Consider the following 20,045-nt stretch of genomic DNA (forward strand, 5'->3'; position numbering starts at 1 on the left):
TGGAAGAAATCCAGTCAGTAGGACCGGAGATAGTCGGTTTCAAAAGTTTAAGTGAAAATCTTGCCTAAAAGCACAAAGTGCTAACTGCGATATCCACTTGCACCCAGACATAGTTACAAGTACATGCCGACCTGGATTGAGTGCAGGCCAGATGCTGGGACTAAGTTAGTCCAGCTGAGAGTTGTCCCTTATGTCTTTGATCCAAGGCTTTGTGTTGCTCAGTGTCTGTTCCAATCAGAAGCTATATGGTGCTGCTATAAGAAGTTCTGTGTTGAGTTGCGTCAGCTCTGTGCTTGTTCCGATGAGGAGCTGCGAGGGTATGATGGGAGGTCCTTCCTCTAGTTGTGGTGCTGCATCAGTTCCGATGAGGCGTGCTGATCAGTAGCTGTGAGGGACTGTGTTGCAAGGTCCTGCGTCAAGTTGCATTGAATTTGATGTAGCCCACAGTTGGGCAGCAAGGACTACACTCTGATGCCGGCCAAGGGTGCAGGACCTGGGGAGGCACCTCCTGGTGACCTGGGACTCACTCCAGCAGAGGCCAGCTGTAGAACACAGGCAGGTCTGGAACAGCAGGTCAGCTGGGCAGTTGCAGGGAGGCCTCTGGAGTTTGTGCCCCTGTAGCTCACACAGTAGGTTAGCCAACTGACCCTTGAAGTCACTCAGGGTAGCCTGTGATAAAGGCAAGCAGACCAAGCCTTTCTTCTCAGACAGCAAGGCAAACTCTCAAGCAGCATGGGAGTCCTTCTGTAACTTCCACAGGTTCAGGAGTGTTCTAAAGAGTGGTTCTGGGCGTCCCATATTTATACCTGGTGACACTCTTTGTGGGAAGGGGGGGGGGGGCACCCTGTCCTAACCCACATCTGGTTCTGGCAAGTTCTTCCCCTCCCCCTGTCTAGTCTCCAAAGTGTCTGGAGTGGCATATGGCTGGTGTCCGGGTCTTTTGTGTGTGCTGGAGGCAAAGCGCTTTGAAGTGTAAGTGGGTTAGTGAACAGCTGTTCCATCCGGGCAGGTTGCCCATCCTTTCCACACTTAGTCCCCTTTGGGTCACTATCTGGGTTGTAAAAAACAAACGCCAACATCAGAGTCATTCAGTCATGTGACCCAGGACACTGCTATAAGGCACAAATGTTATGATCAAGAAAATGTCAACTGCCAACTTTCGAAATGTGGAATTTTCAGAATAGTGACGTAAAATCTAACATTTCTGTTAAAGAGGATTTTAAATTGCAATTTGTTTGAGTATACGCAGCATATCTCTATCTACTTCCAATCCAAAGTTAGCACTAATTAAATGTAACAAAGTAACCTAGTGTTAGTCAATGGGAGAGATAGATTTTACCACATTGAAAAATTACGTTTGGAATTTTTCACTGCCAGGTCATGTAAAACAGCAGTACACCCTGCCCTAGGAGCTATGGGGCCTACCAGTTTTAAAATACACTGCAGGCTGCTGTGGCAGGCCTAAGGTATTTTTTAAAGGGCTAATTTAGTGGGTGGAACAATGAGTGCTGCAGGGCCACTAGTAGCATTTAGTTTATAGGACCTTGGTGCAGGTAGTACCAATTACTAGGGACCCACTTTAGCACTGGTTAGCGGTGGTAAAGTGCACAGATTTCTAAAGCTGACATAGCTAATTTAGCAAAACAGTAGGGGTGAATGCAAAGGTTTGTGAGGAACTCTGCAGAGAGGCCAAAGGTCCAATATGATTCTCCTCCAGCTTAAATCTAGGGTAGAATAATAAATACCTTGATGGGCTTCTCTTCTTAGGTGATACAATGTGGAAATGGGCCTCTTATGAAGTGGCACCTGTCAGTTCCATGACCCTCTGAACCTAGTCAACACTCTCTGGAGCCACTAGATTGTTCCATGGGAACTTTGTTCTGTTTCAACCCTTCTCATCTGTGGATCTCATCTGTGACTCTGCTAACTTTATTTACCTCACAGATGCATCGCAGTACGCAGACAACACCACCATGGTCAACAAAGTGATGTGGCCTTTTCTGCCCATTGGGTTTGATTTCTGTCCCCAACCCAAGCAAAACTCTGCCCACAAGGACAGCAACGAGCATAGACAAATGACAGCCATCACTGTCAAGAGCCAGGCCCCTGGACGTCCACTGCCAGTTGGATGCTCCACGTGGAAACCGTGGGCAGGTGTTGCCACCAGCTTCGGGCTGGCAAGGGGTGTCCTACTTGCTGTTGAGGGTCCTCTGATCTCTGTGGTTTCTCAGAGTAGAGGGGCACCAGTCTTAGGTTTTGAGCACCCTACTTTTAATCTCCTTCCCACCAGTTCAGGGGTTGTAGCCTGAGACTGGCCATGCAGCCCAGTGTCTGAAACATGAAGCTGAAAAGGTGCATTACAGGCCAGGACTTTCAGGGGTGACCACTACCCTACCTCCATGGTGACACACTGTATCATGCAGGGGTCTGCCTGGTGCATGTCTCCTTCCCTCTGACCTCGCAAGGTGTGCCTCCAGGTCAGAAGTGGCCTCGCAGGGGCAGTCTTGGGGTGCTCTATTCTCAGAGCTTACAACCCTGATCCTCTGAGCCTCCCACAACGGACTGTCACTACCTCCTAGCCCTCCATCTGGGCATTAATACTCTCCTTTTGGGATTATTACTCCCAGTAACCAGTGCTTTCAGGGCACCATAGGCTGCCACCTTTCCCCGCTAATCTAACACCGGTGGTAACTCATTTCTCAGAGTGCAGTAAATGAGCATTTGGCAGATAACCATGGCACTCACGTGGGCCAATTCCTGACCCCATTCCAGGGACACCAGAGCCATAGAGTAGACAAAATCCACCACTGGCGTGGGTCACCCTATACAACTATCTGTTGCACTGATCTGGGGAAACTAACCTTTCCACCATCATGGTCTGACTGGCACGGGTATCCTTCAGAGCAGTGACAGGGATCCTATTTACTGTGATCTAATGGAAGTGACGACTCCCACCCTCAGGAATCACAGGCATAACCTCTGAGTCTATCTCCCAACTAAGGGTCACCAGTGAACTTTCTACCCTTGCTCCTGCGGACTTCTTCCTCCTAAGGCCACATTGGCCACCCTTGTAGAGTTCCCACCAGTGGGTTGTATCTTAGGACAGACAAAGCCCCCCAACTTCTGTCCTAACTGCGAACAATAAAAGCACCGGGGTTGATAATGAGGCGCCCTGGGCCACCACCCAACAGAAGCTCTCCCCTGTTTCTCAGAAGGGGCTTGGAAACACTTTCCCCCCACCTTATTGTGGGACTTCTGTGGGTAACCGACATTACATTGCGCTGCTACCACGCATACCATTACATCGCAAGCGTAACAACGCGTAGACTTTACTGCGCATTTTTTTACAAAGTATGTGCTTTTACCACACATGCCTTTACAACGAATTTCGTTTTAAAAGTATGTATGGTAAAAGCACATACGTTATAAAAACAATATAGGCGATCCACATGGTTGTGGGAAAACAGAGGCTCTTCTGGGGTTACTAATTTAGGGGCTGGGGGGGTCGTACAGGGGTAATGTTTTAGGGTTTAAGGTAGGGCAAGGGCTGGGGCCAGGTGGTCGTGCGGGGTAGTATTTTAGGGCTTAGGGTAAGGAAAGGATTGGGGGAGTTGTGCGGGGTAGTGTTTTAGGCTTTAGGGTAGGGAGAGTGCGGCCTTGGGGGCTCTCTTGCAGGGGTAGTGTTGTTTTAGGGTAGAGAAAGGACTTTGGGTAGGGCTGGGCATCATGCAGGGGTTGTGTTTTAAGGTTTAGGGTAGGGAGAGGACTGGGGGCTGGGGGGTCGTTCCGAAGTAGTGTTGTTTTAGGGTAGGGAAAGGATTAGGGGTTGGGGTGTCATGCAGGGGCAGTGTTTTAGGGTAGGGAGAGGACTGGGGTGGGGGGGGGGGCTTGTGCAGGAGTAGTGTTGTTTTAGGATTTAGGGTACGGCAAGGACTGGGTGCCGGCGGTAGGGAGTCGTGCTTGGGTAGTGGTTTAGGGTAGGGAGAGGCCTGGGTGTCAGAGGGGCTTGTGCAGGGGTAGTGTTTTAGGGTTTAGGGTATGGCAAGGGGTAGGGAGTCGTGCAGGGGTTAGTGTTTTAGGGTTTGGGGTAGCGAGAGGACTGGGGGTCGGAGGGGCTCGTGCAGGGGTAGTGTTTTAGGGATTAGGGTACAGCAAGGGCTGTGGGCCATGCAGGGATAGTGTTACTACCCATAATCATTTTTACCATGTGTTTGCCTTTACCAAGCATGCCTTTGCGTTGGAATGGAATGCGTGGTAAAAGAATGTGTTGTAATGGTAGGTCATTGTAAACGTACTAGTGTAGCAATACCCGCGTTGTAATGGCATGCGTGGTATTAGTGTGCGTAGTGACGTCATACATTCGACCTTTGTGTGTCACCTTCATCTTCCTCGTCGCTATGCTGGAGTAATGTGAACCACCCTTTTTGGATTCAGCCCCAGGTACTTTTTTGTGGACCCTGGTGCAGAGCCAGTGGTCCTCTTCCTTTGCACGTTCACTGGAGTCACTGAGCTTCCTATCTATCAGGTGTTGGCGCAACTCTGGAAAACAGTTACTGACCATGTGCCCTCAAAATCAGTTTGTACGGCCCTTGATAACTACTCATATTTCTGCCATTCACCCAACCATTCAGTGCTTTACTAGAGAAGTCATAGAATGTATCTAGGACTGACTTGACAGCTTCTGGTTGGCCCTAAACTTCAATCTGTACTTTCAGGGATAAGACCATATTTCCTGACAAGAGCTTCTTTCATGAGAGAATACTTCTTCCTGTCACTCTTTCCTGGAGCTAGCAGTGAATCTCTACCCTTATTAGGTATATGCCTCCAGTGGCTGCCCCCCAATCCTCCTCAGGGACCCTGTGCATGTCTAGAGTTACTTCATATGCATCAAACCACATGTCTATGTCATCCCCCACAACAAAGTTACATACCAGAACCTTGAGGATGTGGACACACCTGTCTCACTGGAAACTAGATTATTGCTACCACCATTACTGTTGGACTCTGTGTGCTGTTAGTCTTTGATGTCCAACTCTTTCTGACTCATTTCATGAGCCAACAGAATGTCTTTCTTTTACAAAGCAAGTTTATTTTCCTCTTAGACCTTTTTGGCAGCCGCCTCCTCCATTATGAGTTTGGCCAGCAGCAGCTTGAGCTCCCTCTCAACCCGCCTGTCCTCCCTGTTCGAGGGGGACAGGTTGCGGTAAGACACTGCTCCCTGTCTTGGCAGGGGACTCACTCCTTTGGGCAAGTTATCTTTCTCTTCCTTAGGGTGCTGTAGCTCAGGGCCTGTGGCCAGACAATTTTTCTCCTCTTTCTCCAAATCCACCTCAAAACACCAACTGTGGTTGGCCTTGATGTGAGGCTTCATGACGCTCGCCGTCTGTTCAGATAGAGAACTGTGTGGTGCAACTTTCTTAGTCGAGTTTTGTTGCGCTACATCAGTTCCGATGGGGCCTGTCCCACTCAAATTTAATGACACCCGTTCCTTCTGTCTGGGATGGTGTTGCGACAGCCTTTCGTTGTGGTCTAAGTCTTCAAGTAAATCTAAATCTGAAAAGAAACAAAAGAAGTCTAAATGGGCCTCCTCCCTGCCTCGCCCCTCTCCATCTGAGAAGTTGCAAGGATGTCAAGGTGCTCTGCAGTTTCGCTCCTGGTGTCCTACCAAGAACCTGATTCTGCAGCTGATCCCAGTGCATACGGAATTCCTTGTCGTAGCCTTCTGATTTTTTTTCCCTATATCACAGCATGGAGTACTTTCAGAAAATATTGTTCTCCGCACATATGCTAAACTCCTCTTTGCAGTCACTTAGACTTTTTCCCTACCTGAGGACTCCTGATTTCTTCTGTATCCCAGTTCTATCTTGTTTTGCAGTAATGCCACTAGAATTGAAAGTGAATTCGTTTAATTGCATGCTTCATGTGATGTGGTATCAAAGTTTTACAAGCTTCACTGTCATCAGTCCTGCCGCCTCAAACCAACAGGAATGAAGGAGCACCTTTTGATGCCAACCTCTAGTGATTGCTCTTGTCAACACCAATTAACAGCAGTAGCTATCCCATTGGTAAGACACTGCACAGCAATTAATTGCCTGCGCATGCTAGGTTTCAGCTGGCCTTCCCATGCCTTATTTTGATAACTTTCTAGTTTATTTGCTTGCCTTTGGTGCACAAGGGAAGGATCTGTTTGGCACTAAGTTGTACTACTTCCTAGTTGCTAAGATATTTTGTAACCTTGGCCTTTAAGCATACTGCCTCAAAAAGCCCTACATGGACCGCACCCTTTATGGACTTTTTGCCAAAAAACACGTTAGTAACACGTTAGTATACCTTTCTTAGAGTGGTGGTTGGTATTCTAAGTTAGGGGTGGGCGGAATTTGCGAAAGCGACTTTCGCAAATTATCGCGAAAATGTTACAAATTTCTGCAAACACGCGGAAATATCGCGAAGATGCAGAAGTTTTTTTCCCGCCCGTTCGCGGTATTTTCTGCGTGGTCGCGGCTCGCCAACTTACCCATGCGGTTGCTCGCGGGCGCGGCCATCTTGTTTTCACTCTTCTCGCGGTGCATGATCGCGAGAAGAAAGACGTGATCGCGCGACGCATGACGTTACTGCGGGCGCGAACTGTCGCGAGACAGCGCAAATGGCTACCAACAATCCAACATCTCGTGGAGAACGCGACCGGATCGGGAAAACTTGTCGGCGAACGCGGGGATTCAGGTAAGGCGATCGCGCGAGAATGTATCATTTTACAGCGCGAGCAAGAAACAAATTATCGCTAAGCTGCGGAATGCGGAAATTTTGACATTTTCGCGCTCTCCGCGGAACGCGAAAATGTCAAATTATCGCAATTTCCGCGAGCGGAACGGAAATTTAGCCCAGGCCTAATTCTAGTATTGGGTGAGATGGCCTGGAGAAGCTACATTACAAAGCCACTTTCATGCCCACCTTTTCTCTGTATACAAAAGCAATTGAAAATATGTATTTCCTTGCCTGATTTACGGTTAGATGACTGGAGGTCAGTGAAATATCTGTAGCAGACTTTAAAATCTTTTTCCATCCCAGCAATCGCTTAAGTTTTGTATATCATTTCAGTTATAAGGTATTTTTTTATTTGCATAAAAGACCAAATCAAACAATATGTTCAAGCTGGATAATGGCAATGTTATGTTAAAATTCAAAATATCCTGCAACTGAATATTTGCTTTTTCCTTTATTCAGAATGCAACAGTCTTAATAAACAGAGTGTGTAGCTACATGTTAATTCATGCATATGTTCTCAGCCAATGGAAGGCAATGGCTAGTTGACTAGTTGTTTTAAGTGTACAACTATTTTGGGAAGAAAGTATGGTTATTTCACATTCTTATTAACTCAATCCAAATGAAGGTTGAAACAGCTTCTTCCACGTGCGCACCTATTACTTTAATCTGTCACGGATGTAGATCCTTTTCTTTATTTTACATAAAGGAAACTTGAAAATGCAGAAGTTGCGTATTCTTGGACAATCACTAATGATAGTCCTTTTATCATAGGTATTTGTTTAAAATCTGACTGTACTTCTAATATGCTACCAAGCACCTATGTTGTTCTTACACAGGGTTGTTTTGTTACTCTCTTTCAGGTCGATACTGGAGACTTTTTCTCTTGCTTTCCTACTCTCCACTTTCACAACTTTGCGCTGCTTGTGTATGCTAGGTCCAAACTTCTCAACATGGATCAGAGTTTTCAGTAAAAATGGGTATGATTTACTAGTTTTTATCACAATTACTTTATTAATGTACTCCATTTTTCAGTCCTTATCGTTTCATGTCACTAGAACGTATTCAGTGGTTTAATTCAAACGTGCAGTTTTAATTTGGAGGATCTGGTCTCCATGTAGCTAACACATTTCTTCGATTGCTTTTGCTGTGCTGCATTTTTTTCTGTGTCTTAGTGTTCCTAAAATTCCAAAATTCATCATATTGCTATTAAAGGCACATGGTCAATTAATAAGATTAACCAAACCACAAAAAGGAGCTGTAGGGGCAGAGAACAGGTCTTCCCCCACTCAAGGAATATATAAACAATAATTGACCTGTTCACTTGGTGAGGATGAAGTTCATATACCTATTGGAATTATCATATATATTAGACACTTTCTGAAGCAAGTGGTTGCACCATCTGTGCTACTTGTAGGTATAACTCACCAAAATAAAAAATAGACAATTTCAACAGAAGGATTATCTTTATGACCCAAGTTTGTGTCTCTGTCACCCCAATGTGATAGAAAAGTGTAGAAAAAGTGTAGGAAAGGAGTGATGGTGCCTCACGGTAGCATCACCAAGGAGGGCAAAGCAGGAAGGTACTCGCCTGCTACCTCAGATCTCATCATCAGCTACCACCACTCCAGAAAACGAAGAGTGCATGGGTTGCTACCCAAAAGACAGAGTGCTAAGGTGTGTGAAGGAGAAAGCTGTGCTGTGATTCGTGCACCACAACTATATAAAGATTTGAGCTAAATCACACTGGCTTGCTATTTTATTCTGTGCTGTGTGTCTGCTCATATTAAAATGCCGACATGTTTCATTGCCTTAGGATAAACTCACGGCAATTTCTTCAGGGCATGGGGTATTGTCAATCCACCCTGCACCATCACTTGTCTTATTAAAAACTCTATTAGAGACACAAGGAGAAGACAAACAACACAAAGCAAAGTTAGTCGGCATCTGATTAAAAGGAGAGAACACATGTGCGGTATATACTGTGTCTTAGACTGCATTTCCTTCAAGACATTTACCGGGATATTGCCCATCACGGGCATACCTTTACCCTGGAGCGCTTGTATGTGTAACTGTGATCACTCTTTCAAGGTTCCTCCAGACAACTCCTACAGTGAGTCTGTAATACACAACAGAGATCATAAGGCCTTGGAGGATATATCTACCACATGGCTGTCAATGACTATTCCGTAAAGGGTTATTCTGTAATGGTTCTGTGTCCCATTCTGAGTGTAAATCTAACCTTCCATGATATGCCCTCTTGTTATTGTTAAACACTCAGCGTGTGGTCAGGGGAATCCCTACTCTATGAAATGACCGTTATTCCCCCTCATAACGACCCGGTTTGTTTGCCCTCTATCCCAGTCGCTCCCTGTTTCTCTGGTAGGGTGCTGAGCATTAAATGACCGTTCCTATTGCCATAATCCTACCTCACGCCCGCTAGCTAGGAAAAGCTCACCGTGAGTACGACCGTGTCCGGCATCAACTCGGCACCGCATCAGCCCTGATGGTGTATTTCGTCAATATAAGCAGAGCCTCGTACCACGTGATCGGACTTCAGGCGTTCCCGCCCGCCTTGGGGAATCTGACTGTTTGACCACGTAATCATCGCCGCCATGTTAGACTGGTGAGATCATCAGTATGCTCTTCAGTTTTTTACCAATACCTACGTTCACATGGGGATTAAAATAATGCCAACACCGGATATATCATCCATCTGTATGGATGATGTTAATATTGTCATTTATGATGATAATAGAATTTATCAAACATAGTTTTTTAAAGGAAAAATTCCAAATTAAAGAGATTGGAGTTCGGGCTTATCTAAACCCGCGCGTAAGCCTATATATCGTTGTCGGTGGTGGATTTCGTGTTGAGGTCCAATTTATTTGGCATCTATCTAAACTTTTAGAAAGAGATAGAGTGTTGGTACACTGACTGTCAGGCTTTAGATACAGTGAGGCGGTAGCGGGCCAGTGTGAGAACATACTACATCCACTATGCATACACGTGTACTGCCCCTGCTGCCTGTTTACTACATTGGAAACCCCTTAATACCAGACCCGGGTGGCACATTCAAAAACCTCATAACTTTATTAACAAACACTGTATGGACCTGGAACCTGATGGAATAGTTCTGATGTTGTTCCTGTGGACAGTGGGTACAGTGCAAGTACGCCATCCTTGCAGGAGGGCATGAAGGCAGAATGGACTATAGATTTACTTTGTTCCATTCAATAAGGTCGTTCAGTCCAGTTTGATCTGTACCTTCCTGGTAAATCCAGCGTGCTTCCCTTGTGCTCAATCTTACTTCCATATTAAATTGGTCTCCCATCACCCTCTCTAAAACCACCCAACGCACATCCCGAGGGGTATGTTTATGAGACTGGAAGTGTTGTACCAATCTGGTGCTCAATTTGCCTGCACGTAGTGTACTGAGATGTTCTTGTATCCTTATTTTAACCTTCCTGGTGGTGAGGCCAATATAATGGAGATCACAGGGGCACGTCAATCTGTAGATGACGTTTGATGTGTTGCAGTTGCTGAATTTATTTAGGAACCAAGTTTTGTTCTTAACAAGGGTAACACTTTTTGTAGCAGATGTAAACTCACACACTGAACAATTCCCGCAAGGATAATGTCCCTGCGGGATATTGGTCTCCCGTAGATCTTGTTTGGGTCTGGTGTGTACCAAGCGATCGCGGATGTTAGCTGATCGCCTGAATGCAAACCGGGGTGGAGGCATTTTCATATTTGTGGTGTTCAACAGGTGCCAATGTCTGCGGATAACCTGTCTGATTTTTGTAGAGAGTGGGCCAAAGGTAGTGATCACGGGAATGCAATCGCCCTTCTTCCTGGGAGTCTTTTCCAAAAGGGCAGCACGGGGTGTATTATATGCTCTTTTTCTTGCCTGTTTTATCACCTTTTTAGGATATGCTCGGTTCTCTAGCTTTGTGGCCAGGACACTAGACTGTTCAGAATATTGTTGTAAAGTAGAGCAGTTCCGACGATATCTTAAAAACTGTCCCACGGGTAGGTTGTCCCGAAGAGCTCTGGGATGGTATGACCTATAGTGCAGCAAGGAGTTTTTATCCGTTGGTTTTTGATGCACCTTTGTCACAAGCCCGTCACATTCCGCCTGGATATCGAGGTCTAAGTATACTGCAGATGTTCTACTCACCGACCACGTGAACTTTAAACAGTCATCCAAACCATTAATCCAATGTAGGAACTCGTGAAGTCTCTCTTCTGAACCTTCCCATATACATAGCACATCGTCTATGTACCTCTTCCAGAGAACAATGTTCTTCTGGAAGAGGTTGGTGTCAGGATAGATATGGTAAGCCTCGAACTGGCCTACATAAATGCAGGCCAGACTTGGGGCAAAAGTAGCCCCCATCGAGGTACCGGACACCTGGAGGTATATCTGGTCCTTACATGAGAAGAAATTTTGAGTTAATGCGATCTCTATGCATTGAAGGACAAAGGTTTGGGGGGTATCATAGAACCATTCACAATCCCTCAGGGCACGGGCTGCTGCCACCAGCGTTGCTTCCTGAGGGATACTTGTGTACAATGATTCTATGTCTATGGTGACTAGAAATTGATGGGTAGGGTCGTACGTTACATTCTCCAACATTCTCAGGACATCGGTAGTGTCTTGGAGATACGAGGGTTGGGTGATGACACATTCCCTCAGGAAGAAATCCGCAAACTGTGAGAGTGGTTCTAGTAAGGACTGGATGCCCGATACTATTGGGCGTCCTGGAGGTGGTCGATGTCTCTTGTGAATTTTAGGTACAATATAGAATGCCGGAATTCTCCGTTTGGTGTTAATCAAAAATTCGGCTTCTCTATATGTAATCCATTTCTTTTCCTTTGCCTCCGTCACCAGTTTAGTAATGGTCGCTTGTAGGTCTTTAGTGGGATCCCGCGCCAAAGGTCTATACTTGTAGCGGTTACCCAAAAGCCTGGCCACTTCAGTGGCATAGTCTTGTGTGTCCATTACTACCACCGCCCCGCCCTTATCGGCTGGCTTGATAGTGATGGCTTGATTTCTCTGAATACTTTTCAGTGCTTGCCAATCTCTATGGTGCATGTTACTATGACCCGCAGCGTGCGTGTTTTGTTCCAACTGAAGGATGTCTTGTAGGACCTTTTGTTCAAACACCATTGTCTCAGGGCCCACAGTGCTATTAGGGGGACAAAATTAATAAGATTGACTGGGGCCAATCACAGTGATTGGGGAACCAAACCTATCTTTTGTATTTGTAAACCTATGTTGATGAACTATTCTAAAGCAGGACGTAGGACATTTGGTTGAACGGGGAAGGCAGATTTCCTACTAAAAAGGTTTTAGGACTAGAGGAAATATGTAAGGTGATGGTAGGGCTTTTAGTGTGTGGAACAGGCGTTCAAAAGCCAGTTCATGCCCTGCACTCTGATATGTGCCCCTTAGAAGGGACAGTACCTTTTATCATTTGTGTGTCTGTTGTCATGGAGAGATTTATCTATCATGTTAGAGTAAAAAATGTTCCACTTTTTAGATTTTCCTATATATCAACTTTTTTTCTAAATTGTTTTTAGCCAAGACATATTTTTGGCAAAGTAATCCCCTTTTCAGTTTTTCGGTTTCACTTTTTTCTTTGTCAATTTGTCTACTGGACACCTTCTTGGAGTTTTGTGTGCACCAGGAACACTCCCTGGCAAAGCCAATAGGACCCACTATATTTTTTAAAAAGAGCACATTTCTATACCCTTAAAAAGCTTCAGTTAACACTTAACCAAGGACAGGGTGGATTATCGTATGCTATTACTAGTGGTCCCTTGAGTCAGACACAAGTCTTTACTGATGATGTCTGCAATATGCTGAAAGTTTCTTGAATCGGACACAAAAGAGCGCTGTAAGCTAGCTGCAGTACTTTAAGGCATTACAAAAGGCCCCTTGAAACAGAAGCAAGTCTGCCATAGGCAAACACCAGGTACCCCTCAATCTAAGGATGCCAAAGAAATGTAAAGTGTTCAGGGGCCTTTGAATGCCCACCTTTGTAAAAAGTGGAGAGTATCAGAGGCATAAAAAATCTTGACTGTGATTTTATTTAAACAGATTATAGAGAGGACATTAATTCATCGTACAGATTTGCATATTTGCTTCAGCAAATTTGTTTTGGATTTTTAAACAAAAATACCCAGTGCTCGGTTATGAAGGCTGCTTTTGGGGTTCTGACTGTATCTCCAGTAGTTTTTTTTGACAAAGTCACCCTATTATTGATAAGCAATGCCAGTCACTTTTATATGCAGTATATCTGTGTTGGTTACCCTTTGTATGTGTTGCTGTTAAGGAACAGTTCATTATCTCTTTTCTTGAATGTACAACGCAGTATCACCAGTGTGGGTGGAGGGGGAAGACTGGGAGCGAGGGACTCACCTAGCAGGGACATTATGGGAGAATATGCAGGCGCCTGGGAGAGAGTAGAAGTATGACATGGGGAGGAAAGAGTAAATTGCCTTGGGCTCATCTGACTGACGGGAGGATCTTTCTTTGGGTGGTAGACCAGCAGCACACAAGTAATCACAGTGCATAACTTGTCCTCCTTTAAAATATTTGCAGTTACAGTTGTAAGACTCAGCTCTTCTATATAATTTTAAGAGTTTAGTTTAAAACTGTTCACGTTTTCTTAGCAATGATCCCTTTGAATTATATGTTCTTATTTTACAGAGCAATGTCAATCTGGGACAGTAGTTTACAGATCACTACAGTTTGCAGTCTGGTTGGGGCATGGTCCGGAGCTATTCCTATTCCCTTGGATTGGGATAGACCTTGGCAGGTTAGTTTTCTTTTACTGTCTAAAGACGCAAACAGTTGTACACGTCTTCGAGCCAAGCATGGAATCTCATGAAAGACACAAAATGAAATAGTTTTTTTCCTCACAGCAGGTCTTAGGTTATTGTTTATGCCCGCTCCCTGGCTCATGGCTTCCTATCTTATTCCTGTATTTTATCGTGAGCTGGAGACTTAATTCATCTCCATGTCGCTGTAATGCATCACCCCATAAACTCCTCACACTGTTATTTGTATTTATGGATTGCAGGCTCTTTTTATTAAAAGGCCATATACTTAAAAGAAAAAAAATAACACCAATAGTTTGACACCAACACTATTTTCACAGCATTAGAGCAACTGATCTGTATCTTATCTTGGATTTTCAGTGATCTACTCGTATTGCCTTTGTTTCTCTGGGAAATTGTGTTTTTGTGTCTTTTCTTCTTAATCTTATTTATCCATCTTTCACGAATTTGATCAATTCCGCAACCTCTAGATGAGACAAACCATAAACTAAAGAGTTCAGTATGCATATGTTTTCTCAAACCCCATAAATCTTCTCCTTCATATGTTGTGCCATTTTCATAGGCACAACTGGCTTGAAATCCTCTCATCAATTCTTTACTGATATCAGAAAGGGAACTGGGTAACTCTGCTACTCGGAAATCTGGGATCCGTTTTAATACATTATTAGACACCATTAGCTATTGCAAGGTAAGGCTTTGATGTTAATTATCCTTTACTTCCTGAATGTGAAGTTGATGAAAATATTTGACTTCAGGTTGCCAGATTTCTTCATGTTGTCCTGTACACAGTGTGCTAGTCCTTTCTTTCAAACATCTGTCATTGCTAATTCGTCCATTTAATTTAATTCATGGGAAAGACTACATCTAATAGAAGGCATTACATTGTTCAGTAAATAAGCAGTACTGGAGGATTTCATTCTAGAGTTATCTGTTAACCTTAATCAATGCCACTGATTGCACAGAAAGAACCAGATCTATAGTTCATAAAGGCTAGTATGGTAGCTTTGCTAGTAAGCATCCAAGTCAGTCATAAGCTCCCGTGGTTCCCCTTCTAACAAACTGCAAGGCTACTGTTTTACCACCAAACAAATGATTTTGTTGATGTCATAACCTCTTTCCATAATTTAGATGCGTATCCTTTATGAGTACATGCAGCCTTTGTTTAGTCTGTGTCAAGGCATTCAGATCCCAAATTCAGTTGCCTCTTTCTCTAGCATAGATCTTGTTTTCTTGTAGATGTTTCTTGGGAGGATTTCTTTAACACTAGCTATATCTCGAACCTTTCTTGGTTTCTTTTGACCGCTCCTTAGCTTCTCACCCTTTGTTTTGGTTTCTTGGTTTCAGCCACTATAGGCAGATCTTCCCCTTTGACTTATCAGAAACCTAATCTAGCGAGGAATAGGATTGCCCCAGTGTTTCTTCATTCTGGCCTGTTAAAGATTGTTTTTTTTTTTTGAAAAACCTTTATTGACGTTTCAATCACTTACACGTATGGGCCTACAACCCCCCGGGGCCGGCCGCTAAGCAATCAGAACAATAAAAGCACATGTAAACACAGGCGGCACCTCGGAGAGCAAAGTCTACAATACAGTATAGTCCGGCCAATGAGCCGCTCAGGTAGGACACCAGGAGAGAAAGGGTTTTTCATTTTATAATAAAACAAAACAGTAGGATCAGGTGCCAAACAGTTTCCCAACAGCGATAAGGGGCAAGGATAAGAGACGCAAGCAGCAAGCAGCAATACATTGAATCAATGGCGCAGACACGGGAAAGTACGGATGGGGAGAAATATCAAAGATAGTTGCGCCTACAGGTCCCCGTACCTAAAGCCCAGCGAACCCCCCGGAAACTGTGGCACACATTAAGAGCAAGCGATTCACAATAAGAGAGGTGTACCGCGCTGATCCCAGAAAAACAAGCAAAAAGAAACAGAGAAGAAAAAGGAGGCCATGGAAAAAGAGATAAAGACTAAAGAGTCCCCTCCCCCATCCCCCCACCCTGCACCTCTGCGAATGAGTATGGCCCCACCCCCCAGCAGTGTGCCTGTCGCCCTGGAACTAGACCCGAAATATAGAAGAGACAGAGAAAAAAAGAGTAAGAAAGAGCCCCCCCAGACGGGGGGGCGGAGGGAATGTAATAAACTGGAGGAGGGCCTTCAAAACATACCCCCGGCTTCTCCCTCCCGCACGGTGAAGTCTCCCCACAACAAACAATTAGCAGCACCAAGTTGATCATATCAAAAAAAAGGAGGGGGGGAGTGGGGAGCATTATGCACCAGCTATGCGACTAACCATGAGAGCACGCAACCATGAGTCCGCCTGTCTACTAGGTGACCACTCCCGAAGGATCAGCCTCAGCCTTGACCGCTCTTTGCGATTCTGCCCATGCCTGCCCCTCGACCCAGCACCATGTCCGATGTCCCAAAGTACAGGAGTGTCCAAAAACAGTCGGGAAGCGACACACACAGGTGGGGTGGAAGTCTCTGAGCATCAGCACGGACCGCTTCATGGGGGGGCGTCTTTTCCAGTGCCGCCCCAGGATCTGCACTGCACACAAGGTCCAGACAGGCTGAAGCAGTCAAATGAGACACACGTTGCTGGAATCGTCCCTGGGCCGCCGGAGATTGCGCACGGGACACGGCCACCATCTTCCGCTCAGGTCCAATACCTCCGGAGCAGATCAAGCCCACAGTTAGCCGACCACACGGTAGCATACTGTCCGGAGTGTCCGGCTGTACACTAATCGCGGGGGGGGCCGCAACATCTTCCTCCTGTGTGCAGTGTGGAAAGCCACTGTGTACTTGTGGACCAGCATGCCGCCACTGTCCCAACGCTGATACCACACCATCTAGCTTCCTCCCCAGGACCCCGGCGCCATGAGCCAAGGAGTAATGAAGGGCACCAAGGGCCTCCAGGAGGTCGCCGTACCCCAGAGCAGCTCTCTCCGATCGCTCTGCCACACTCCCGACCGTCACACACCCCCAGTCCCGCTGCGTCCCAGCGGACAGGATGGTAGGCTGCATAGTGACAAAATGGCCGCTGGGAAGGCCCGACTCGTATTGGGGCCAGGACCCCGGGACCAACGCCTCAAGGTCCACGTCGCTGAAGACAGGGATCCTGGGGGAGGAACAGATTCAACCGTTGCGCGGTCACGGGCAATAGTCGTCTCCGCCACGGACCAGCTCCCGCAAAAAGCCGGGAGCAGCCCGCAAGGATCAGGCCGAACCAGGGACGGCGTCCGGGCAGCTCACCGTCAAAGGCAGGGGCAAACACCACAGAATCCGAGAATTGCACACCCGGGCATGTCCTCGGTCCGCAGCGCTCAGCAGGGGGGGAGCGACCACAGCAAAATGCAGGCCGAGGGGAGCACCACTCCGGCGGACCGACTCCACCCAGTCACCACAGGCCGCTGTTGTTAAACTGCCGCCCGGCCAAGGCGTCCACTCGAGGTCCCGGCTTCGGGACCGCACGGGCCGCAAAGTTCAATCGCTGATTTCTCCGGCGGTACTGCAGTCAGAAACCTCAGGGTCACACGATCGGTTGCCACTTTCGTTTACGAACACGATCCCGTAGCGCAGAATAAGGATCTCATGCAGGATATCCGTGCGGGATGCGGAGGTTCACGGAGCCGGGAATCTACGCTGCCGTCCCGGTCGCCATCTTGGCTCCTCCCCCCTGTTAAAGATTGTTACTCCCATTCTCCACAGTCTGCCCTGAACCCCACTGAGGACCTGCAAAGGGTCTCAGCATTTGTGGCCTTCTGTTCTAGTCCTCTGTATTTAGAAGACCAAATAATTTACTTGGCTACTCCTTGCTATGTTATCCTCCGTTGCTGGAACTTGTCAATTTACACTCCGTCAATGTGCATTTCTAGTGCCTTCATCCAAGGGTCTGAATTACCACAATACTCCTTCACCCCTCCGCTCTTCTCACTCTCCCAGATGCACTGGATAAAAATAGATCTAGCCCATGGTAGAGTCCCTTTACTTTGCAGGTTTATATCGGGAGTCCACACATCACATGCAGTACTTCAGGAGTATTTACATTGATAGCAAGTTTCGCAACATTTTAATTGAGAGTCTTCATTTCACAGGTAAGTCATTTTAGAAATGTTTAAATGTGCTTAACGAGACATGGTGGGTTCTCAGATGCACTAATGTGCTATGACAATAAGCCAAGCAGTAGTGGTCTTTTATCCCAAGTTTAGATCTGTTAGTGGTATTCAACTGGGATGTGTCATATGTCCAAGGATGCTTAAAAAACATATTCTCATTTGCTGCAACCAGAGTGTAATCTCCCTTTGCACTACCAGTGGTGTAGTTTGCTATTTTATTTGTGCAATTTCTGTTTTATTGAAGATTTGAACAAAATGTTCTGTCACAAGTTTAATTTTTGTATAAAAGCAATTTTAATTAATAATTGAAAATACAAGCTTGTACAGCGTACATTGTTAATTCCTTATTCTACATTTCATGATGTCACTAAGTCCCAGTGCATTTTGGCCAGGTGTTCCTAATCCGAGGAGTAATTCATTTGAATTTCTGAAAAAAACGACTTCCAATGAAAATGCTAATTAAGGATAGGAGCCCAAAAGGTAAGATGAACTAAAATCATGACCCTGTATTCAGTGATAAGGCTATGCCGTTCACCAAGCTGTAGACTTAATAAAAGTGCCACAAGTGTACCAAATAAGGGTTTAACAGAAATAAACAGATTGTAAGCCCACAGTGGCTCGTCCACAATGGGCGAGGAGTTCGCCCCACTGACTCAGGGCCAAGAGCTGAAAAATTAAATATTTTATTATTTTATTCTTGAGCAGGTAGGGGTAGGTCCTATCCATGGGAGAAGTGGTATGTGCACTTCTGAGTGTGCATGTCAGATTGGCCGGCCGTCTTAGGCCAGCCAAACTGACATGCACACTTAGGTTTCTCCAACCTAGCTGTATTGCACAGCTGGATTGGAGAAATGGCACAGACTTGCTGTGCCTAAGCAAGAATTAATCCAGCCTACTCAGGCCAATCCCCACGCTGCTCTAATGCTTGAGAACAAAAGACACACAATTGATGGACGGAATGGAGAACAAATCAAAACATTCACCCCCAGTCAAAAGATCTGGGTTAAATCCATCATTCATTTGCTCACCATGCCACCCCAGTTTAGACCTGGCCATATGCAAATCAGTCTTGACCCTTTGCCTCCTGGGAACAGTCCAGCCCGAACTGCCAAGCCAGGTCCTCCCTGGACCAGAAACAAGCATCCTAGGACCGGTTTCGGGGTTTCACCCCTCTTCAGCCAGGATAGCTTGATTCCAGTGGCACAGTGAGCCCAGGACCCATGTCTGGGCATACCTGGCGCAATTAGGGCGAGAAAGCAAAAGACAAACAATTGATGGACGGAATGCAGAACAAATCAAAACATTCACCCCCAGTCAAGAGATCTGGGTTAAATCCATCATTCTATCCTGCTGCTGTCCTGGCTGAAGAGGGGTGAAACCCCAAAACCGGTCCTAGTATGCTTGTTTACAGTCCAGGGAGGAATGCCACTAACTTTATTGTTAACTTTCGATAACAACAACATTTTCTTTCACTTAATACCTACTGAAACCAGCAGATGGGGTGATGGAGGTGAATTTGCTCTTCGGGGGCATGATTGCCACCAAAAATATTGAGTAATTTTGGTGGTTTTTTCTGAGGTTTTGATGTTGTATTACGTTTTTATTGTTTAATTATTTAAAATCTTTAGAATAGATAAAAGAATTTATAAAGCAAACGTAACAATACATATTTAAAAGCAAGACATAGTAGTACTAGGAAAGAAACAAAAAACAAAAGGGGGGCAGCTCTTTTGAAGCTTATTCTGTTTTGTAGACTTCCCAAGATGTGAAAAATAGAGAGAGAATACGTAATAAGAAGAGTGACTGCAGTACTGTGCAAGTATCTTGGGACACATTTTGCTTAACTCCAGGTTGCATAAAAAACAGTCCTGGTAAAAGAGTGCAAAAGATCAGAGATTCTTAAAACCACTTTATTTAGTCTTGAAGGTATAAGACCATTTTAGTGGCACTTGCAGTATATTGATTTCCTCACGTGCCTGAAAAATTGTCGGCAGTTTAATTGGTTCATTTGAGAATCTAGTAGCTTTTTTGGTTTGTCTACGGCCATGAAGAAGTTAATAACTCGACAACTGAGGTGAATGTAAGAATACTCCATGCTGATCATCATGACCTGTCGGCAAGTTCTTTTTTGCAAGTTGTTGAATAATGACTTTAGCAGACAGATCCCCTCCTTTCTAAACTCCGGACATGTGCACTGAGGGTATTGACGTCTCATAATGGTATCAACAGGATCTACAGGACTGAGCTGAAATTGACTCGGCAATCAATCAAATCTGTAAAGCAAAAGCCTTCTTTTTAAAAACAATGAGAACAGTTGTCGGAGG

At 45.5% G+C, this 20,045-nt stretch overlaps 1 protein-coding gene across 3 annotated transcripts in view; it reads left to right on the forward strand.

Moving 5' to 3' along the window:
- Positions 1-20,045, forward strand: part of PIGF (phosphatidylinositol glycan anchor biosynthesis class F) — a 103,725-nt gene that overhangs the window by 35,035 nt on the left and 48,645 nt on the right. Inside the window, exons 4-6 of one of the 3 annotated variants that reach the window (XM_085612760.1) lie at positions 7,623-7,739; positions 13,478-13,586; positions 18,114-18,201. In XM_085612760.1, the coding sequence (XP_085468886.1) occupies positions 7,623-7,739; positions 13,478-13,586; positions 18,114-18,152 (265 nt within the window). In that variant the 3' untranslated portion in view covers positions 18,153-18,201. Of the gene's footprint in view, positions 1-7,622; positions 7,740-13,477; positions 13,587-14,170; positions 14,298-18,113; positions 18,202-20,045 lie in introns of those variants that run through there. The other 2 variants (XM_085612761.1, XM_085612759.1) reach the window with 2 other exon arrangements.

The sequence above is a fragment of the Triturus cristatus genome, chromosome 6 (assembly GCF_964204655.1).
Source record: "Triturus cristatus chromosome 6, aTriCri1.1, whole genome shotgun sequence".
NCBI lineage: Eukaryota > Metazoa > Chordata > Amphibia > Caudata > Salamandridae > Triturus > Triturus cristatus.